The sequence below is a fragment of the Paroedura picta genome, chromosome 3 (genome assembly GCF_049243985.1).
Source record: "Paroedura picta isolate Pp20150507F chromosome 3, Ppicta_v3.0, whole genome shotgun sequence".
Lineage (NCBI taxonomy): Eukaryota > Metazoa > Chordata > Lepidosauria > Squamata > Gekkonidae > Paroedura > Paroedura picta.
The window spans coordinates 61792811-61816520 of NC_135371.1; the positions used below are offsets into that span (position 1 = coordinate 61792811).

Sequence of the window (23710 nt, forward strand, 5' to 3'; positions counted from 1 at the left end):
CGGTGGGAAAGGAGCTATCCCGGAGTCCAGCAGCGTGGGTCGTCCCTGGCAGCCATCCTGAGAGGATGGTGGTTCGGGAGGAGTGGAAGGTGTTGGCTGGGCTGTTCGGGAGACGGGCCAAGTGGCCAATAGGGAGGCGCGCTTTGCGCGCCTCCCAATTGGCCACTTAGCCCTCGAGTGCCAATTGGAGGAGCAAATCAGGAGCCGCTTTGCGGCTCCTGATTTGCTCCTCCGAGTTTTTATCCCAGACAGGGCCCGCCCTCACTTCTCCCCAACAGCCCTTACTCCTTTATTTAATCTGCTCCGCAGGAGCGGATTAAAGATTAACACAGGAATCAAATAGCACCCTAAAGACTAAACGCTTATTTCAGCATAAATCATCAAAAGCCAGAGCTCTCTTTTTCAGATGCGTGATCTGTAGGGTCTGGTTTTATATAGGTTGGAGGGAGAGGCATTACAAAGAGAGGCTAGTGTCAAAAAAATAGACATGAGACACACTCTGAACTAACAACAGAGAAGAATACAATAAATCAAGAAATACCTTCCAGTGAATCAACCTAGAGACAGTTGCTTCACGAAGCAATCAAGGCTGTCTACTTGCCAAATCTCTGAAGCATTACAGGTATATTATCTTGCTTCACAGAAATTCAGTGTTTTGAAGCAAGCAACGCTTATACACGAGGCCAAGGACAAGTGGAATTTTTATTCTTGTGCTCAAGAAGCACGGGCAAGCAATGGCACACCACCTCTGAATGTCTCTTGCCTGGCAGCCAGACTTTCCTTAGGACCTCCTGGCTATATTGCACACATGCCAGTCAATAAAGAATACCTCAAGATATTTTAACCCTGATTTCACCCGTCCTTTCCCCCTCTACGTTGTATAAAATACCTTGCTTATTCTTGAATTTTAAAGGTCTCTTGTGTGCCATATTCAGAAACTGAAGTTAAGAGAATGATCTTGTATCTTCTCTCAAGTTCCCAGGCTGAGCCAGCATCAAAATACCATAGTGACAGGGTGGGACAGTCACAGATCTCCAAAAAAAAGAAACAGAAGAAAATAGGTAAAGGGGCTGCTCAATAAGAAAGGAAGAAAAACAAGAGGAAAAATCCTGTATATGAAGGGGGGAGGAGAAGGGAAAGAAGAGTTGGTTCTTATATACTACTTTTCTCTACCAGAAGGTTTCTCAAAGTGGCTTATAATTTCCTTCACTTTCCTCTCCCCACAACAGACACCCTGTGAGGCTAAGAGAGCTCTGACAAGACTGCTGCATGTGGAGGAGTGGGGAATCAAACCCAACTCACCAGATTAGAAATCTACTGTGGGAATCATTCAGCGTACTGAACCAAAGCGGAGCCATTTTGACCGCTGAGTGACCGAAGGAGGATGTGCAGAGTATGGAAAAATACTGCCACGCTGGCAAGAACAGAGCTATGTGTCCTAAAGTCCAGAAGGATTGAAAAACAACTCCAGATAGGAATAGGAAGTGCTATGTAGGCTCAATGTATGTTTAGGCTCAATGTAGGCTTAATAAGTAACCTTGTACATCCTATGTAGGGGGAGAAGACGGTAACAATAAAAGAGGAAGGGGAGGGGGAGTCTGGAGCGCGCTCAATCCCCGGACGGGGAAACTCTGCCCGGACTCCCCTCAGCTCCAACCCAGATGAAAAGGCACACCGACTCTGAATCTTTTTCCAGGGGCTATCAGCTGTCGGCTGGTACCGACAATCTACACTCCTAACCACCACACCAAGGTGAGATCCCCACACACACAAACATATAATCTGATGATTAAAACATGACTATGAGTAGAGCTTCATCACCACTAATAATAGTTTTGCTTTATCTGCAAAAAAAAAACCTTCCTAAAAAATTCTGTTTTGCGCATTTTTGCAAAATTATTGAAAAGAGGTGGCTTCCTAACTGCCTCAGGCAGACCAGTTGAAACTTTTCAAAGTGTTGAGGTAAATACCATCAACTTGTAAATATTGTGCCCTTTTAAGGGACAAGATATTTTTCCTACCATGCAGGTCACAACCCTGCACTCAAATGAGAATGGAAGGTGATGGAATACAGATCTATATTTGACAGAACTCCTGAAACTGTATTGTATAAGGGGCCTTTTGTAACAGACCTTTATGTAAGGTTTTATGTTCTCTCATTTGATAAGGTGACCAGAGAACAAATGCAACATCACGTTTAGTGACCAGAATGCCTCAAAATAAGCATTAGTCTGAAAACACAAGGCCTGGGCTTCCTAATGATTTGGACATTGCACTAGCCTGGTCTAGCAGCCACCTCTGAGTACCTAAAGTGTATGTGATCCAAAAATGACAGGCTATTTTGGGGTAAATATTTAGGTTGTTTTTATATGATGTTTTGATAGATCTTACATCAGTATCCATATTCACATTTGCCTCAGACCGATTCTGCATGAGGAATTTGCCCCTGCATAGCCTCTAATTGCTCATGGGTTTTAGTGCTGCTTCCTCATGACGTTGGCAGCAACTTGCGCCTGGACAGGAGCTGGCACAAGTTTTTGTCTGGTTTGCTCCAAGATGAGGGAAATTGCAAAATCCTGCTTCCCCTTTCTTGTTGCGCTGCAAATCGGGGCACAAACAGGGGCAAGCCTGTATGAAAAGAGAAATGCGCAACAGTCTTAGTAGCATTTTGCCTGCCTTCACCCCCTTCTTCCCTCTCCATTTCCGGATCACAATTTTTTTTTATGGTGTGGTCCACATTGCTACGGGACCACAACGTGATGTGCCCTCAGTTCAAATAAAATGTTATCTTCAGTGTGCATGGTAATATTGGGATCGGGCAGCAACCCAATCTAAAACACATTCCTATTTGTGTTTTTTGGTGGTGGGCTATGAATGGGGAAAGAAGGGGTGTATGTGATAAGAAGCCTTTAGCTTAGCATCCGTGCTGTGTGTTTTAAACCTTTATTGAGAACACACAACCATCAGGGTTCAATTACCATGGCCAGCCTATTACAAGTCTACCCAAACATAAAGACAGGCCATTATACAAAGAATTCCGAAAAGAGATCTAAAGAAATGGTTTATTGTTGTAGCGTGTCCCCGTAGCAATGCAGAAGTATATTTTGTTCTTTTTAAATTAATTTTGAGACTTGGGAGAGATGGATGTTTGAGTCCCCAAAACCATGCAAAAACGATCTAAGAGACAATTTTTTTTCTTAACCAAGCACTTATTTATAAATATAACATCGGGAACGTTGAACCAAGAAAGTCAGCACAATTTCTCCAAAGTTTACTTCTGACTTTTTGAATCCTTCCAAATTTGGCATCCCCTTGGCATATGATTGCACCCAGGAAATGGCAAAAATAGACTAACTTCTGGCTTCTTTTGAGAAGTATTTTTGGCTTGATATACATAGATTTATTTTCTTGGCAGAGTGTGGACTAAATGCCTTGGAGCAGTGGAAAAGTCCTCTAATCTTCTTTGTGCTTTGATTTTTTCCCCCATTCCTTACAGATAGTTTTAGGAAAAGGCACAAACTCAAAAAATGATTCCATGGTAACCACCCACTGGCAGTGATTGGTTTCAGGCCTGAGATGCTTTTTTTCTGACGCACATGAGATACACTCTCAGCACAGAATTATATAATAGCGAAGAATGGTGAGCCTAGACATATGCCATAGGAGGTGGTCTCCAAAAAGTCTAATATTTACATATATTGGTTGGAGCCATAATTTACAGATCCCATTCAACCACTCAGCTACACTTTATAATGAATTTAGAAATTTAGTGTATTGTTACAATTCTGACCACTGAGGAAGACCCAGTAGGGTCGAAACGCGTTTGGTCTTATATGCTGTTAGTTCTGTATAGTTTTTATGTAGTTTTTATTCTGTTTTTAATAGTGATTGGTTTCAGGCCTGAGATGCAGTAGCCATCTGCAGCAACCATCTGCAGGCTTGCCATGGTTTGTGATAAAGATTGGCCTCCATCAGTCCAAACTCTGCTATCATTTATATACACTGAAACAATCTCATTAATTCAAAAAGGAGGGATGGCAGACCAGTAATTATGACATGAGGATCAATTAACACCCACAAAATCCTATATCTAGAAATAGCCTTAGTATATTACTTTGAGATACTGAATACAGGGTGATGGGGTTACAGTAAAGTCTTTGGGAAGTTAATAGGAGAGGATTACAGAGACTCTCTAAAAACCCCAAAGGAGGCCAGAGTATTGGGATTCCATAAAAGGATACTTCTTTCGAGATGCTGATTTTCAGAGGATGGGGCTCCATTTACAGGCAGGGTGTGGCAACGCAGATGTGGATAGAGGTCTCCATGCATTGCTTGTGGTCCCTATTCTCAGGAGAAGATAATGGTAACCCTAAAAAAATGACAAATCAAGAGTTTTAAGTCTGCATTTGCCTGACTAGCTTGGCAACTGCCTGTGCCTCCCCCAAGTTGCATCTCAGGGCCCTGCTGGCAGACTCTGTGCACTCCCCCCCCCCCCGGGGTTGACGTAAGACTGGCCTCTTGAAGCGCTGCGGTTGCTTGCTTCAAAACTAGCAGCATCACTATAGAAACGGCTCTAAATGGTGAGCCAAAAAACCTCGCCGCGCGAGCAGAGGGCCAAGCGGGATAGGCGGCCAGGGGCGCTGCGCATGTTCGCTCTGTCCCACCCGTCGGGCGCTTGAAGCAAAAGCCTGGCGCGGTAATCGCCCTTGCAGGAAGCTTAAGACAGCGAGCCCCACGCACACGCACCCCCCCCCCCCCGCCGCCGCCGCCCCGCCACTCTTTCTGCAGAAGTGCCTTCCTTTCCGGCATCTTTCCAAGCATTCCACACGCCACCCTGCGTCGCCCGCCCTTTCAGCTGGTCGCCGGCAAGCCCGCCGAAGCCCTTCGGGTCCCAGCGCCACACAGCCGTCCAGAGCGCCGTCCCTTTCGGAAAACTTGGGCGGAGGAGGGCGATGTTCCCGCGGTTCATCTGTGGCTCGGAAGGTGCCTTAGGGCGGGAAGTGGGGAGGGGCGGCGGCAGCCCCCCAGCGCACGGGGCTAGGCACCGCCTCGGCTGCCCTTCTCCGCCCGCCCTCGTGAGGGGAAGGGAGCTGAATGAAGAGGAGGGAAGCGGGGACTTTTCCTTCGCTTGCTTGCGCGCAGAAAGGCAGGCCCAGTCCGAAGGCAGGTCGTGGCCCCCGCGGCGTTCCTCCCTGCCAGAAGGCCGGCGCGGAGAGGTCCGGAAGGCTGCCCGGCTTGTGCCAAGCCGGCGACGGGGGCGGGGCGGGGGCAGCGCCCCTGAGCTCTCCTCTGCCCAGCCCCTCGCGCCGAGCGCCAGGCACATGGGACGAGGGCTTGAGTTCTCTGGCCCGGGGCGGCGATGTTCCTCGGGCCCTGATGGGGACGCCGAGCCGCCTTCCAGGCCCTCTTCTCGCGAATAGCGCCGCCCCGGGAAGTGGCCATGAACCGGTCCACGGACCAGGAGATGATCGAGCTCAAGAACCTCAACTTGGAGAAACAGCTGGATCTGACGCGAGGCCTGCGGGGCACCGCCGAGCGCCCGGTCCGGCTGGAGAGGGCCAACGCCTTGAGGATCGCCCCCGGGAAGGTGCCCGAGATCCTGAGCCGCGTGAGGCAGATTCGGCTCCTGGGCGGCCAAAGCGACCCCAAACTGACCGAGGAGCTGGGCGAGGGGCACGTCTTCAAGCCTTGCGCCCAGAACCAGCCTACCTGGTGCGACCTGTGCGGGGAGTTCATCTGGGGCACGTACAAGAAGCGTCTGCAGTGCGTCCGTGAGTACGTGGGACGGTTGGCCAAGTTTGCCTTTGCAGAGGGTTCTGGGAGAAACAAAGGACGGGGCCCAATCGAGCCCCTCTCAAAGTACAGGCGGGTTAAGCAATAATAACAACAACTATTAATAATTATTATGGCAAATGGAAATGCAGCTCAGGGTGTTGTAGACCTGTTGGCTGGCTTAGCAGGTTGTGTGGTGTTGCCTTTTCTGTGGCTTATTTAACTTACATGATGGGCAAAACTCAGTGGGGGAAGCTTCCCTGTCACATATTGTTGGGGGAGGGCTACATCTGTTGCATCACTTTTAAAAATCATCCAATCCTTACAGACTCTTAGGGCCCTGCCACAAAAAAGCTAGTAATCCGAGAAATGTGCGTTCACGTGAAAGCTTGTACCCAAAATGAAACTTTGTTAGTCTTAAAAGTGCAACCGGATTCAAACTTGATTCTTTTGCTTCAGACCAACATGGCTCCATACCTGAACTTGACAGGGTATGTTAAAGTAGTAAGTCTGTTGGCCCAAGTTAACTGGAAGCTTCATGCCTTAGGACCTTTTAAAGTTTTTCAGATGACAAAATAAAAGACACAGTAACTGATGAAATGTCTGTAACATCACCTATTAACTTGTTTGAATGCTGGGTGAATTACTATGTCTGAAGGAGACTCTGATAAATTTCAGAATCATACAATCATACCCTGACCTTTATGACCCAGGCTAGCCTGATCACTTTTTGGAAGCTAAGCAGGGTGGGTTGGCCCTGGTTAGTATTTGGATGGGAAACCAACCAAGGAATACTAGGGTCAAGACACAGAGGCAGATAATGGCAAACCACCTCTGAATCTGCCTTGTCTTGAAAACCCTACAGGGTCACCATAAGTAAGCTGTCAGTTGACATCCAAAATATTTACTTAGAAGTAAGTCTAAGTAATGTCAATGGTACTTGCTTCTAAGGAAGTCTGCATAAGACTGAGGCTTTGGGCAAGTCATAAGCCCATTAGAATTAAAAAGTATGTATTTTCTTTGTTTGACTTTTTAATGCATATGGAAACACTTGTATAAAATGTGTATGACAGTCATGGCTGACAAATCCCAAACTTGAATTTTATGCCCATATAAACAGGTGCCACAATTCTATCACCAGTTATTTGGTTTTTATTGGATACATTCATATATCACATTTCTTCCACTGTGAAATTCAAGGCAGCACAAATAAGTTCCCCAGAGGATCTCTCACCCAGGTAACAAGTAGATCAAGACCCACTTAATTTCAGCAAGATGCTATATTGTGTGCCTTGGCTTTCTGAAACCCTATTATATCTAACCCATCACTCAATATTATAGATATTAAGGGGAAGCAGATGAACTTGGGAGGGCATCTTACCCCATAGCTTAAAAATTAACAACAATGTCATATGTATTGTGCCATTTGATGACAGTTGAAAACTGCCATGGTGAAATCTATTATCTGTGTGGATATGAATTATAATTACTGATCTGTGAAAGCTGTTAGACATAAACAAGTTGTCTCCTTGATTACTGTTGCAGTTACCTTGTGTGATGGACAAACGTGTTTGCAGTGTATTCTGCAATATTTCTAGACCAGAGGTTTTTTGATAATTCTCACCCAATGTGAATCACTATCCCTGTGTCAGTGGTTCTCAACCTTCCTAATGCCATGACCCTTTAATACAGTTCCTCATGTTGTGGAATTATGCAAGCGTTCTTTCACAGAAATTAAACCAAAACTGATCAATGGCGTGAAGATCCATTGTTCATGATTGTATACAAATTGGTTTTCCCCCCAGGATTTCTCAGTTCAGTTCTGCCTCTTGTCCTACCATGCTGATCTCGCTCTTTTCCGCTGCTCCAGACAGACAAATGCTCTATCTTGTGTGGATGGTGCCCCCCCCCCCCGGGCAAGCTGCTTGCCCTGCCGTGACCCCTGTGAAAGGGTTGTTGAGGACCACTGCCCGATGTGAATGCAGAGGGACAGTGAGTGGTCCTGTCTTATTTGCGGGGGGGGGGGAGAATTTATATGCACATCCTTGCCTGCTTATTTATTTGGAATATTTAAATCCTGCTTTTTCAAAAGTCAGGGTGACTCACCCAAAAAATTAAAAACAAACTTTACAATAGGTAAAGGTACCCCTGTGCAAGCACCGAGTCATGTCTGACCCTTGGGGTGACGCCCTCTAGCGTTTTCATGGCAGACTCAATACGGGGTGGTTTGCCAGTGCCTTCCCCAGTCAATACCGTTTACCCCCCAGCAAGCTGGGTACTCATTTTACCGACCTCGGAAGGATGGAAGGCTGAGTCAACCTTGAGCCGGCTACTGGGATTGAACTCCCAGCCTCATGAGCAGACAGCTTCAGACAGCATTTCTGCTGCATTACCACTCTGCGCCACAAGAGGCTCATGTTTTATAATACAAAAGTTATAAAAATAATATTTACTACAAACAAAAAATTACCTCCACCACATCTGCTCCATCACTAACCCCAAGCGCAAATGCATTCTGAAAAAGCCACATCTTACGGGCCATTTAAAAATCCAGGGGATGGGAACCTGGTGCACAGTTTCAGAGAGGCTCTTCCACAACAGAAAAGCCTGCTTTCTAGTTGAGTCTAGACTTGCTTTCCAGAAGAGAGAAATGATTCAGTAGGGACTCTGGGCTGACCTTGCTGTCTGCAGAGGTCTGTACCAAGAAGTATTCTTGAAACCAGATGGGACTAAGGACTTTAAAGATAATAACCAGTTGCCTGAACTGAACACCAAAGCAAATGCTTTGCAAGGATAAAAATTATATTTTGGGGGGATTTAGATATATTGGACCTGGATAATATCAGTGTTTTCTGACATTCCCAGATCCCATTACCAGTATGGCCTTTGGATTTGGTAATATTTGGGAATCCTGAATTTCTTTCAAATCCATTATACCCTATGTGGACTATTAAAGTATTTTGCATATCTTTCCTGCAGTATATTCAGTTGTTGCGGGGGGGGGGGGAGCGTGTTGAGGTAGAGGCACCCAGTTTGCAGCATAGAGCTTTCCTAAAAAAAACCTCCAAGTTTCAAAAGGATTAGACCAGGGAATCCAGTTTGATGAGCCCCCAAAGAAGGTGCTCCCATTTTCCATTATTTCCAAAGGTGGGGATAACAAGGCAATGCAATGTATTTTTGAATATTTTTTCAGCATAGATACAGCTGGATACACACCCCTATTCTATCTGCACTAGCTGAAGCCTTTGACACATCTTCCAGGTCAGCACCAAGGATTTTATTATTTATTTATTTAGGAGACGTCTTTGCTGTCTCATCAGAGTCCAGCTCAAGATGATTTACAGTTAAAATAACAGGCTGTCATTTTAAAAAACCAACAAGTCATGGGATATAAGCTGCATAGAACTATCTATAAAACAGATCTCATACCAGAAGTAGACCATTAAAAAAGTTAAGATGAAAAAAGTTAAGATGAAAGATGAAACCCCTAATTAATATCCAGAGTTTAAAAGATGTGTATCTAAAAGACAATAAAATAGGCAAGTTTCAAGAGGGACAGCATTCCAAAGGTGAGGCACCACCATAGAAAATGCTCTGTCTCTAGTCATCAGCTTCCTCCCTCTGAAGGTGGGGACCCAGAAAGCAAGGCTTAAGGGGCAAATCTTAACTGGATGGTACTAGAGAAGACAGTGCTTCAGATGCCCAGGCCCCACGCCATTTAGGACCAGCACTTTGAACTGTGCGTGGAAACAGATGGATGTTCAGTACCTTGCTGGCACTCAATGGAGCAGGAAGTGGAAACCACATCATTTTACGCGGCAACATCACTTCTGCCTGGAACCAGGAAATGGGAACACTGTGATGCGCTAGGACTTTCCCCAGTCTATTGTTTTTACCATCAAGATTGAGGCTACCATTTCATTTGCTGAAGCAAAATTATACTTTATAGTCTGTAAGAAATTAAATGATCTATTGAAAAGGGGGTTTACCAAATAGTTATGAATTGGGATATCTATTGTCTGTTTTTTAAAAATTACTGTATTTTGGCCTGAAGACCAAATACTATGACTATTTGCTTCAATTTCATTTTATTATATTGTTTATGCTGGTCAAAGACTGTAACAAATAAACAAACAATCAAGATTGGGAGGAATCCCATTGTGGCATTGTGGCAGAATCACTTCCATGTTGCTGGCAAGAAGTGATGTTGTAGAACCCTGCCCTCCAAACTCTCCTGCCACTGTTTGCAACATTGTAGCCAGATTAAGTCTAGAAAGGATAACATTTTCTTAAACTATGGGCAGCTGGGAAAATACAACTGTTTGGGCCTAAATTTGTTTCTTAGAGCAATTGGGACCAACGCCACCAATTTGCTTAAGGATAATTTCAGTCTATCCAGATCTGGGGGATCAATCTCCCCTAATAACAACAACACTACCAATCAACATGACCTTTTGGTTCACCAGCTTTGGGTTGGTGAATTCCCAAAGATCTGGTAGTGGATCTTGAGAAGAGATTTTGAAGAGGGAGCTCAGCAGGGATCTGATCCCAAGGGACTCCACCCTCAAAAGTGTCTATTTTCTCCAGGGAAACAGATCTCTTTAATATCAGTATCAACTGCACTTCTGGGAGAACTCCAAGACCCACCTTGAGATGAATTCCTCTTTGTCTTGCCTGGATTCAGTTTTGTGATAGTTACATAGAATTACACAGTTGAATTCATATTTTGGAGGAGAGGACATCTGCCTCCTAGTGGGACTTTGGAAAAAGAACTGTGTGCACATAGTCTGTTGTTAAGATGGCTGCCAGAGTTGATGCACTTAGAGCCTCTAAGTTCAACGTGTACACAAATAAAACCTGTTCAGTTCTTTCACAAGTGCCTGGGGTCATTTCTTCCCAAGTTCCCATTAACAAGTTTAATCTTGTTCTGCATTGTCCTCTTGACCACCACATTCAGGCACTGACTCAGGCTAGATAAACCTGCTTCTGGGGTCTAAACTAATGACCTTATAGTTAGTTGTCATCAGTGCATTGATGACATCCAAATGTACAGTTCTGGATATTTTCTTTTAAGGGCCTAGTATAAATGTTGTACAAAATAGAGCCCTGTGGCACCCCGTAAGGGGGGAGGCAGGCAAGTGAATCGCCAAAGAAAATTCTTTGTTCTTCCATTTTAAAAGATGGAAAACACTGGAGCACTGTGCTTGTAACATCCAACTCCAAATGATGCTATAAGATGGAGTAATCCACAGTATCAAAGGCTGAAGAAAAGTTTAAGTCAAGAATGAAGACACATCAATCTGCAATTGGAAGCTGTCTACCAGGGTCCCTACTGCTGTCTGTTTCCTATAACCAGGCCTGAAACCTGCTCAAAAGGAATCAAGGGCAAAAGCTTCATTACTATATGCCTGGAGTTGTGCCAATTTTTGCCCTTTCCATTGTTAAATCTGATACTGGCTTGTCATGGTAAGATTTAGAGCTTAGAGAGTTTCCCTGCCCAATCAAACAGGGATTTCGCTTTGAAGAGTTAAGAGATCCCTGGTCTAGTGTGGTTAAAAACTGCCTTTGGAGACCTTAAGAATCATTTAAAAAACTCAAGAGAAGTATTGTTGTTTCAAGAGAAAGGGTTTGGGTATTGGAAAGTGTGTACCAACCTTCTGGAAACCAAAAGAATCAAATAGTAAAAAAAAATGTACGAGTATTTGGGGAAACCCTGGGACAAAAGCCTTTCAACATGAACATTTAAGTAACTGTGAATAGCTTAAGAAACTCTCCTGAAACAAAAGAACTGAAGTTTGTGCATGTACTGACTTTACCACAGAAATTTTCAACCCCTGATTTCACTTGACCTTTTCTTTCTGTATTAACATATTTTGATATTTTTGAATTTCAAAATGCCTTGAGTGTCATTTAAATTAAGCTAAAACAAGCTCCTGACTCTCTCCTCAGGTTCCTGGATTGAGCCAACAGCCAAAATATCGTAGCATGATAGAGTGGGATAGTCAGAGTTCTTCAACAAGGCAACATATTACTAGGGCAGTTCAGTCAGTGAAGGGAAAGAGAAACAGAAATAGAGGGAGAATCTTACCTTTGAGGGAAGGAAGTGGACACGGAGGGTGTCATATCATCAATATGTATATGATGCTCAGCTTTACATCTTTCCACCTCAATCCCCTGGTGATATACTAGAAGTCTTGAGCCACAACTTGACTGCTGTGGTAAATGTCATGGTTCACAAAGTTGCACTGGTTAAGCAACAGGACTATATTTTAGATGTCTGCTTGATTTCTGTAGTCCAGACTTATTGCAGTGTTCATTGACTGCCCCATCCTGTCGATTTATATGATGTAAACTATTTTGAGTCTCTATGAGAAAGATAGCCTATAAATAACATAAGTATATAGAAAAATTGAAAGGAAATTGGGCTGGCAACTCCAAGATTAATTAGATTTATGATGCAAATTGTTTTATGTTAATTCACTAAATATTGTTAATGGTCATGAATAACGATCAAGAGCTTGGTAATAGTTCCAGATGAACTAATCTAGAATATTTATTTTTATTATAAAAGGGTTCAAGTTTTGTACATTTTGATGAGTAAATTGAGAATACCAACACAAGTTAAATGTGTTAATTTAGAACAGTTTGCTGCTTTAGTCACTAGAGGGTGTCAGAGTGCTTGAAGTCCTTCCTAGAGAAAAAAGCACAAAGAATAAACTGGATATTACAGGAAGTCTGTTAGTCTATTGTAGTAAAACAGAAGTCCAGTGGGCAACACCTTAAAGACTAATAAACGTTTATTACAGTATGAGTTTTGTGAGTCAGAGCTCACTTCTTCAGCTACAATAGAAAGGAAATAATTTTCCTCATTTATCCTACAGAAGGGAAAGGAGAAGGGCAGAAGAATGATCAGAGAAACCTGGTATCCTACAAGGGGTGTGATTCGTAGAGATTGTTGCTTCACTGGTAAAACTGAGCAAACTTAAATGCTGCAGTATAGAACTGGGCTTTGCAGCACTTGACTAATGTAATTATTGAAAACTTACTGGATCGTGCATTTAAGAAGTTGGTTTTAAAAATCCCTTTAGAAATTATGCTACACAGGTGCAAGTGTCCATTATGTTTCCCTTAGGCATCCTGAAATATAATCTGGTCTGTTGTTCAGTGTGGTTCCTCCTGTTCTTTGCCTCCACTCCCATGAATAGGGTTGCCAACTTCCAGGTGATGGCTGGAGATTTCTTGGAAATAATCTCTTTACAAATAATCTCCAGGCAACACAGCAGTTCGCCACTTTGGAAAGTGGACTCTATGGCATTATATTCCATAGAAGTCTTTCCTCTCCCCAAACCTCACCCTCCTCATATTCTGCCCCCCCTAATTGAACTCCAGGTATTTTCCTTCCCAATGCCTATTGAGCATGTGACTGTCGAGAAGCCTGCTGTTTGATAGTAGCAAATTGAGTAAAATCTCAAACATTGTATTTGATCTGGAACAATTGTTTTCTGGTTTGAGGGTACATTCTGGATTCACTTCCTATAGGCTAAAACATAAATTATGCTTTTATGGTGGGGTCAGAGGGAGCAAACAACTTCACAATAAGTCCATATCAGACTTATTGTAATAAAGATAATTTGGAACAACTAAAGTAAATCAGTGCACTCTTTTTATTAATGCTTGGTTTATGAATATGAACTGAGGCTGAACTATCCCATTAGTCTATGGCAATGAACACTTACATGAAGCTGCATTATAGTGAATCAGACCTTTGGTCCACCAAGCTCCATATTGTCTTCTCAAATTGGCAGCAGCTCTCTAGAGTCTTAGGCAGAAGTATTCACATCACCTAATCCTTTCTGCTTGTGATACCAGGGATAGGAGTGAGTAGAAAATATATTTGTACATAGAAGAAAAATGGCAAAATGCCAGCAAAAAATCAAAATTCAAAACTTTCATGCTATAGCATTCTATCATTTGTCCCATTCTACAAAAAATCATTTTGAAAACACAGCAGAAATATAAGAACTTAAAAAGTAGGCCTATATTGGAGACAGCCTGCTATTGTCCCTTATAGACACATTTTGAACACAGAAGGTATATAAATAAAAAATTAACAATAAGATATGAGTTTAGATAAAAGATTATACTGTTAAATGCAATATACATACATAGAAACATACATACATACATATATATACATACATACATATATATATATATATATTTCGACATGCAGATTTCTATACACAAGTGAAATTAGTGGGTTAATCCTTAAAGGCAGTGGTCCCCAACCCGCGAAGGCCTTGGCGCCGGGCCGCGGCTCCTTCTTCCCTCCCCCCCCCCCGAAGCTCGCAGCTCGCCAGGCCGCGAGCAAATCGGCCGATTAGCTCGCAGCCCGGCAAGCTTCTTGTTTCAGGAGGGGAGGGGAGGGGAGGGAAGAGAAGCTTGCCGAGCCGCAAGCTAATTGGCCGCTTTAGCTTTAGCGGCCGATTTGCTGGCGGCCCAGAGGGGCTGGGAGGGGGAGCCGCGGTCACCGGCATGGCAGCAGCGCAAACGTGCATGCGCGGACTGCCGGGCGCAAACGCGTGTGCGCGGGCCCCTGGGCCACCCTCTCCCCCCACTCCGCCGCAGAGGTCCGCAGCGGCCGAAAGCTTACGGACCACTGCTTAAAGGAATGTTTACTCTTATCTAATAGCTTAACCAGTGACACCTGGTAATATAAAAAGACTGTTCCATGTATTTTTCTTATGTTATTATGTAAACTGCCCTGAGCCCCCGGGAAGGGTGGTATATAAATATAATAAATAAATTAATAAATTAATTATTGAAATGTGAACCTATTTATTTATTTATTTATTACATTTTATTATACCTCCCTCCCTTGCAGTTCAGGGCAGTTCACAGCATAGTCCAATATACAAGCTCTAATATAAAATACAGTACACTCCAAAATTACTCTCAGTAAATTGCCTCAATATTACTGAACATTTAAACCATTTAACCATTTAAAATGTTTAACCATAACTTAACAGATTGGTCGAACAGACTGACAGACATTTGGTGCTGTGTTCACTCTTATTTATTGGTATTCGATTAGATATGATACAATTGTTCATTGACATGTTTATTTTACCATGTGATGTTTTAAGTGATATTCGTATTCTTAACAAATTACTTTCATACTTTGAGCTAATAGAACTTGAAACTTTTTCTATCAATGTGTATAGATGCCATCCTGGAAGGTCAAGTTATAAGCACAGACCGTAGTGGACTAGAGGCCTATACTAGCATGGCACATCCTCTGCTCAGGGTGACATTGTACCAAACAGCATGTGATTGATATTAGACATTCTTCTCACATAAGCATATATCCTATATAGCAGTTTCAAGCCATCTAAGCAGGGAATAATCAATGCAGGCTGTCCCTTAAAATGAGGCCTTTGTCCTGGCAAGCAGCAAAGTAGTTGCCAAGGAAAGGTGATGCCTGCGGACAGAGAGGCTTTTCATGCCTCTGCCTTTGAAGAATGTGCATATGAGGGATCACTATCTGATCCATTCTGTCTTTCTGTCAAGAGGTTATACCAGTAATGCAAGGCATAGCCTTATTAAAACAATGCTCAGGAGTGTAGGCCACATTTAGCTAAAAAGCAGATGTTTAAAATGGGATTTTTTAAAACTAAGGACTGTAGAAATAAACTGATCACATGGTTCCAAGAACAGATGGCGTAGGCACAAACTTATAGGGTACATAGATAATTACATTTGGTGTGGCAGGGGAGGCAAAATGGAATAAATATTAACTCCGATTATGACTTCTTATTCATATAATACACATAAATAGCCAGGCCTTGCTGAGCAACCAGCTGGCTAATTTGTATACCATTCTATTGGAAGAGAAAGGCTGAGAAAATAGACTATTAAAAGAGGGGTTGTAGTAGGATTGCCAGATCCTCTGGGGACAGGGTGGGGTAAGATAGTCAGATCCAAGTTGGGAAACTCTTGGAGATTTGGAGTTCAGTTGGGTAAAATGCCATAAAGTCTACTCTCCAAAACATCCATTTTTTTCCAGAGGAACTATTTTCTGTAGTCTGGTGATCCCCAGTTCCACCTGGAGGCTGGCATCCCTAGTAGTCAAACAAAATGGAGGGGTTGTTGGCTGAGTTATGGTCTTTACTGCAAGCCATCTGATAAATGAGGGATAACCTTAGTTTGACCACACTAGTCAAAGAAAGAGTCATGTAAGTTAGTGTTGTTGAAGAAAAATTGTGCCATCATCCATCAACACGGGGGGAAGCTGAAAATAATGGAGGTAGATGGTTGGATACTTATTCAGATTATACTTTTCATTTAGTAATCTAAGGACCTGAAGAAGAGTAGTTATTTTCCCTGTCTCCATTTATGCTCTCAACAATCCTACCCAGGAGGTTTTAGGACCGAGTATGAACTTGAACTAGGTTACCATTTTATCTTAAAGTCACTTGTATGTTGAAAGTTGGCTTCAATATAAATGTGTTTTTAGAGCAAGCATATGAATTATGCAAATAGAAATAAATACTCATGTGAATCTGCCAGGAGCTTCCACAGGGAAGGCCCACTGGTGACTTCTAATCCTACATGGTACTGCATTGGCTGCCACTAATTGCACTCTTGGGTTGAGTGATGGCAGCAGGCTGGTTGAGCCTTTCCCAGGGAGGCAAGTGATGATTGTGCCTGGGCACTGTGCCTGATAGCATTTGCTTGCATATACGTGCACAATTTTTCGGGTTTGGAAAACACTAAGGCTGCCAGCAGACCTGAAGAAAAATGTCCTGTTCATTTAAAAGTAAAGGTAAAGGTATCCCCTGTGCAAACACCGGGTCATGTCTGACCCTTGGGGTGACGCCACTGGTGGTTTGCCAGTGCCTTCCCCAGTCATTACCATTTACCCTCCAGCAAGCTGGGTACTCATTTTACCAACCTCGGAAGGATGGAAGGCTGAGTCAACCTTGAGCCGGCTGCTGGGATCGAACTCCCAGCCTCATGGGCAGAGCTTTCAGACTGCATGTCTGCTGCCTTACCACTCTGCGGCTGTTCATTTAGAGAAGGCTTAATGTGTGGAAATGAGCAGCTAAAGTTTTTCAGAGCATGGAAGTAAATAACATCACCTATTATATAAGATCCCATTAAGCTTTTGTCAAAAGGACTCTTTTTTTCCTCCAGGGAGTTGGCAACCTAGAAAACCAGAATGGTGACACCATGTAGTAAAAGGTCACCACCACCTAACTTTCTGTTTGAATGAAGAAACAGATGGAATGGAACAAGACAAGTTAATGGTAATGCATTCACTAGGTGGTCTGCCAGAGCGCATTTTGTTAATTATCTCTAAAACTCGGAGTTGGCCTTTTCAAGACCCAAATTCCTATTGTGATTCAAGTGCCATCTTTACCCCTTCTTCTCCAAGCCCACTGCTGCCTATTTCAAGCTTCAAAGACCATGTAATATGCAGTGACATCTGATCTTCCCTTTCTTTTCTGTACACTGGAGGTGATCATCTGGCATATAATGAGTCCAGGACATTCAATTGCTTTCAGTCAGTCCACATGAGTTCCTTTTCAGTCTGATCTTTGTCCCCTTGCCTTATGATGTATCTTCATTTTACTTTTCTCTAGACTGCAAGTTCATCTGTCACTACCGATGCCGTGTCCTTATCCGACTTGACTGCAGCGGTCCCAGATATCAAGACAGTGATCAGAATGAATGTAATGAACAGACGGTGGAAAAAGACACCAATGTGGTAAGAAAATAGTTCTAACTCCTACGCAGGTTGTAAAATACAGACATATCTTTACACCTAAAGAAAATATATTGGGACAACAAAGAAGTTCTCTAAGAACTCATGTGACAAGAAGTTTCCAGGTTCAATCAGAGCCCAAGCATAGTGTTATAGTGGTTTCAATGTCACTCAAGGAGTGGGGAGAACCAGATTTAAACTCTTACTCAGCATGAAACTTTCTGAGTGACATTACGCCAGTAGCTCTCTCTCAGTCTAATTTACTTCACCAGCTTTTTGTGAAGATGCAATGGATGAAGGAAGAGTAATGTGTGCTTCCCTGAGCTCCTTGGAGGGAGAGCAGGATAAAATACCATGTGATAGAAAGTGGATTCAGGCCCAGCCTAAATTGTAAGCACATTACCATTATATGATCTATATTTATATTATTTTTGAAATAAAATGGATCTTTTTCGTTCATAATTTGTTAAAATGTCTTTATAGGAGCAGATCTGGAGGGTGGGGCAGGTTATATGTTGATACTGACCCAAAGACATGGGTTGTAAATTCAATCCCTGGCATGGGAAAGTTTCCTGCTTGAAGCCTCAGAGCTCTGCTGCCAACAGAAATAGACCAGACATACGGAGGTATATCTCAGGTATGGCACGTATGGAAGATGTCTTGGGCACCACTTGATGGGAGCACCACTGAGTCAGGATGATGCCATGGCATGGCCAGTGCCCAGCATCAAGCATGGGCAAAATTTCTAAGGTGACGAGCAGAACCTCAGAGGTGCAGGTACTCCTTGGCTGCAGAGTGAGGCATAGTGTATGGCTGTGTACTTGGACTCATGCAGGCTGCTGGTGGTGGCATGAATCATGCTGAGGTGCTGCTTGTTGTTGAGGAATATCATCACCATCAAACCTGGCAGAGGGAACACTGAGGCAGGAAACCAGGATGTCAAAGTTGCCTCAACCACTGCCTACCCAGAAGTAACTGGCTGGCTTGCTGCCTCCTGCTGCCACTGGTCTGCCTTATGCAGCAAGGCTGCGGCTGACACAGAGAGATACATATGTCCTGCTTGTCAGTGTTTGTGCTGGGGACCTAGAACAAGGAATGGGCATATAGGACATACGCCTCTCTGCAGTCTGGGAAAGGTAGAACAGGGCTCTGCAGGAGCCTGGAGTAAGCTTTGGAGCAATTGCTCTTGGGAGTGGGACGCTATCTTATTAGGAACAAAAGCTGGGTTTACTGGGGGCAGATGTTTGCTGGGACTCAAACAGTGTAAGCCACAACCATCTCAAGTAATACCATTGGAGCAATCGCCTGTTGTCCCGTCTTCTGAAATTAGGCTGGTCTGCGCAATAGGATGGCTGGTGCCTCATCCTAACCTCACTGTTGGGAATTCTCCTGGCTATGCAGTTCAGGTGCAAATGAAACCATAGATAGTCTTATTTTATATTGTGATCAGTGGGTTTTATTTCAAGGTTTCTGGGTTATGCCTGCCCTGAACAAATGTCTTGGATGGTCTCGTTTTTATTGGCATATATTGATCCATTAATAATTTACTGTGTTGACAGATGGGAGGGGTAGCAAACACAACAGAAGACAGAATCAGCATACAAGAAGATCTTGATAGGCTCGAGAAGTGGGCTAAACTGAATAAAGTGAAATTCAATAGGGACAAAGGTAAAGTTCTGCATTTAGGTAGGAAAAACCATTTACACCAAGACTTGTCTTGGCAGTAGTATGTGCAAAAAGGATCTAGGAGTCTTAGTAGACCATACATTGAACATGAGTCAGCAGTGTGACTCGGTGGCTAAAAAGACAAATGGGATTTTGGGCTGTATCAAACGGAGTATTGTGTCCAGATCACAGGAGGTGATGGTACCACTTTGCTCTGGCTCAGCCTCACTTGGAGTACTGTGTTCAGTTTTGGACACCACAGTTGAAGTGGAATGTAGACAAAATGGAGCGTGTCCAGAGAAAGGCAACAAAGATGGTGAAGGGTTTGGAGGAAAGGTTGGGGGAGCTTGGTCTGTTTAGCCTGGAGAGGAGGCAACTGAGAGGGGATCTGATAACTATTTTCAAGTTTTTAAAAGGCTACCATATAGAGGATAGAGCAGAGTTGCCCCAGAGGGACAGACCAGAACCAATGGGATGAAACTAATTTCAAAGAAATTCCATCTAAACTTCCGGAAGTAGTTCTTGACAGTTAGAGCAGTTTCTCAGTGGAACAAGCTTCCTTGGGAGGTGGTGGGTTCTCCATCTTCGGAAATTTTTAAACAGAGGCTGGATAGCCATCTGACAGAGAGGCTGATTCTGTGAAGGTTCAAGGGGGTGGCAGGATACAGTGAATGAGTGATAGGGCTGTGAGTGTCCTGCACTGTGTGTATGTGTGTGTGTGTGTGGGGGGGGGAGTTGGACTAATGACCCCCGAAGTCCCTTCCAACTCTATTATTTCATGATTGTATGCTTTTGTACAGATGAATGCTGGATTGTGGTATAGGTAGATGATGGATTTTGATTTTTGGTGGGTAAACAATGCACCCAATCATTACTATAGAATAAAAAACCAATGCATTAAAAAACAGTATACTACTCTTGAACTCCACAACTTATTGCTTTGTCTACTCTCATCCTTACATCAGATATTCTGTTGCCCTGCAGTGCCTGCCAGGCTAAAAGTAGCTAAAAGTTGGGTGTCAGATGTTTGGACAGAAGTGCAATTTCAGTGCTTGCCATAGGTACTGTTTTCCTTAGATATGCCCCTGCATACATAGAATTAACCATTCTAAACCTTTGTACTTTTGACACACTATCAAAGTGTACACATACTTCATACTTCATTAACTCTCTTCTGTAAGCTTGTGATATCTGTAGCACAATAATTGTAGTTTGGTAACAGGCATGATGTGGATGATGGTCTTATTGCTGCCTCCTTGAGAGAATCTTCCTACTGGGGTACTCTGTCCTACCCTCAATTTATGCAGACATTGATCTGCATTTTCCATACAATGTAAGATTTAGCAGAAGAGAAATGATCATAATATTAATTGTGGTCATGGTAGATCCAATTCCATCCTGTTATGTTGGTGCTGCTCTTTGCAGCTGGGACTATATATTAATGCCTCCCCAGAGGAGAAGAGTGCAAAAAGGGCAGGTGCTTAAATATACGAACCCCATCAGCCCAGCTGGGATTGCTCATTACTAATTAACACTTTGCCACGTGCTGGACTAAACACGTCTGCCATTGAAATACACTGCTTAGCAACAGCACTTATCAGATATTCCTAAAGCAGACAAAAATGCACAGGCACACACATTTGGGTAAAGGGAGATTACTTATTGTCACTCCCAGAGTCAGGCTATTGTAAATCATATCTTCTGTGTTTTTCTATCTCTTTCAGTTGCTGCTATGCCTTGTAATTTAATTCAAACCACCTAATTCCATCTAAAGCCCTCTTCCCCTTTTTCCATTCACTGTTGATGTTTCCATGAGCTTAAAGATATATGAAGGATGGTGAAGAGGTCATAATACAGTTCCAGAAATATGGCAATGTGGATTTAATTCTGTTTCACAACAATATTTTACAGTTAGAGTTATGCAATAGAATAAGATTGCAGAAGATGCACATTAATGTTTCCTTGTGTAAAAATTCCCAATAAGTAGACAAGACATTTATTTGTGGTCATTTAGACCCGTATAACCATTGGCAACCAATAAGCAGAAACTGCTACAGTAAGGTAATAGATGAACTACACCCAGTGTCCCTGATAAGCTTTCTTCTTGCTGAAAATTTACATGGGGAGTTTGCAAAAATGGTGACTCTTACCAGAAGTCCTAAATAGCATTGCCTTCTGTTATTTACTTCAAGATCTGCTACCTCATCCTGCTGCACCAGACCTGTGTGACCTTGGAAAAGCTGATTATTTTTACTGTGCTTTCATTTCCACTTTCTATGCTAGAAATAGTGGACTAGTCCTACAAACAATGGAGGGGAAGCCTCCATCAATGGGTCCCCTTATATACTACATTTGGAATAGAAAACACTAGAGACACTTTATACTTTATACAGAGCAAATTAATTACTTTCTAGTTGCTTTCAATGAATTATTCTGGAGGAATAAGATTCTATGATGTCCCGGCTCCTTACCCTACACCAGTTTGCCATTAATCAGTGAGAGGTAGAGCTAGTTGGCTGTCTAAAGCTATGTGGCAGGTTGTCAAGACTCTAGCCTTCCAGACAGCCATCGCTTTTTCATTATAGCTGCTTGACCATTCAAAACCTGTACTATGTACTTAATCTAAATCTGTAAATTGCTGTGCTTTATAAAATTATACTATTAACTTGTGTGTGTAAAGTGCTGTCAAGTTACAGGTGAAGAATAGTGACCCCAGCTAGGAGCTTTCAAGGCAGGCAAGAAGCAGTGGTAATTGGCCATTGCCTTCCCCTGCAGAGTCTTCCTTGGTGGTCTCCCTTTCAAGTATGGATCTTACTTAGTTTCTGAGATCTGAATAGGGGGAATGAGAAAAGGAGAAAAGAACAGTCTTCTTAATAGAACCTGGGTTACAGTGTAACAGTATGTAGTTTAGAAACAGGAACCACATTTGAAAGATTAAATTTTGTGCATCTGACCATTGTCCTGATATTTTCTGGTTTATGGAGGCTGGATGCAAGGTTAGATTGTCACTGACTGAGTCAATTGTGCTTAAATGAATGAAGATAAAGGAAAGAAGAAAGGTCTCCATTCCTTCTTTTTGTTTATATGGATTGACACTCACCCTTTCCTTGCATTTCTAGATTGTAGATAGGATCAAAAATCTGATGTATCAGAAAATATGATGGTTGATTAGCTTAAAAGAATTACAGCGGTCTGCTGGTGAATTTTATTATAAGTAAGAATAGGTGTTAGACTTCTGGACACTAAGTGGGCTATAGTCCACGAAAAATTATGTTGAAATAAAATCCTGTTCGTTTTTCCTAACACACTGACACAGTTTTCTCCCTGGAACAGTTCCTGCTGCAAGCAGTTTATTTTCTGAAACAGAGTGAGCCTGAAGATAGCTTTGATTGTTACAGAGATTCACTCATTACTGATTTAGACAATTGTCCATTCCTATCACAATATCTTAAGACATATTTTCTGAATACTATTCCTGTTAAAGTATTCAAACCAAATAAGGAAAAATCTAGAACATCACAAGGCGGAAAGATTTTATGTTATGGGATTTAAAGATACATATTTTCAGCAAAAACAATGATGGAGCCAACTTTAATAATAAAAATAAACAACAGCGAGATCAGATTAACCACCAGTTACTGTTAAATTTGTTATACTTCTAAAGGTAAACAAATAGATACCTAAATGCTACACAGGTCCATTTCTGAAATGATAAAATTGATGCATCTGATCTGATTTTCCTTAGTAATTGCAACTGTTTGGAGTGGGGACAATACCGTTTAAAAATGAAAAGATGAATAAAGAGTGACAATAGCAGACTTTTATAAAATCATGAACTGTTGCTTCATTGAGAAATATTTTGCTGCAGTAAAACTAAAACTCGGGATAATTCAGTAGCAGAAGAATCAACAAACTGTTAGGTTACAAAATTAATTGCCCCAGGATGAGATGATAGTCACTAGGTCAAGGCAAACAGATGTCTCATGGTTGTAACAATCATCTTTAAACCGCCCGTGGCGCCACGGGCGCCACGGACTAAATAATTCGTTAAGGGCTCTTGAGGTGGGATTTGTCCGTGATGAGGAAGGGTCCGGGTTGGACCCTTCCTCAGGACAGACAATCGGAGGGACCAATCGGCAGGCGCTTTGCGCCTGCTGATTGGTCCCTCCGATTCCCAGCCCCAGCAACTGCGAGCCGCACAGTTTTATTTATCCCTGATAACCACAATGGGGTAGTTACTGACCTGGAGCCAGACATCCTGGAATGTGAAGTCAAATGGGCCTTAGGAAGTCTGAGCAACAATAAAGCTAGTGGTGGTGACAGCATTCCAGTTGAACTATTCAAAATCTTAAAAGACGATGCAGTAAAAGTGCTACACTCAATATGCCAGCAAATTTGGAAAACTCAACAATGGCCACAGGATTGGAAAAGGTCAGTTTACATTCCAATCCCAAAGAAGGGCAATGCCAAAGAATGTTCAAACTACCGCACCATTGCACTCATTTC

The 23710-nt window shown here is 42.8% G+C and overlaps 2 protein-coding genes across 2 annotated transcripts in view; one reads left to right on the forward strand and one right to left on the reverse strand.

Annotated features, from left to right (window-relative positions):
* Positions 1-262: 262 nt before the first annotated feature.
* Positions 263-7158, reverse strand: LOC143831164 (uncharacterized). The gene is made up of 4 exons (XM_077324241.1): positions 7154-7158; positions 4795-5816; positions 4242-4369; positions 263-3489 (listed from the first exon to the last, which is right to left on the reverse strand). Exons 1-3 carry the CDS (start codon positions 7156-7158, stop codon positions 4281-4283), a joined length of 1116 nt encoding a protein of 371 aa, XP_077180356.1. The 3' UTR covers positions 263-3489; positions 4242-4280.
* Positions 5441-23710, forward strand: part of RASSF1 (Ras association domain family member 1) — a 37871-nt gene continuing 19601 nt past the window's right edge. Inside the window, exons 1-2 of the mRNA XM_077325957.1 lie at positions 5441-5771; positions 17418-17542. Of these exons, the coding sequence (XP_077182072.1) occupies positions 5441-5771; positions 17418-17542 (456 nt within the window). The remainder of the gene's footprint in view (positions 5772-17417; positions 17543-23710) is intronic.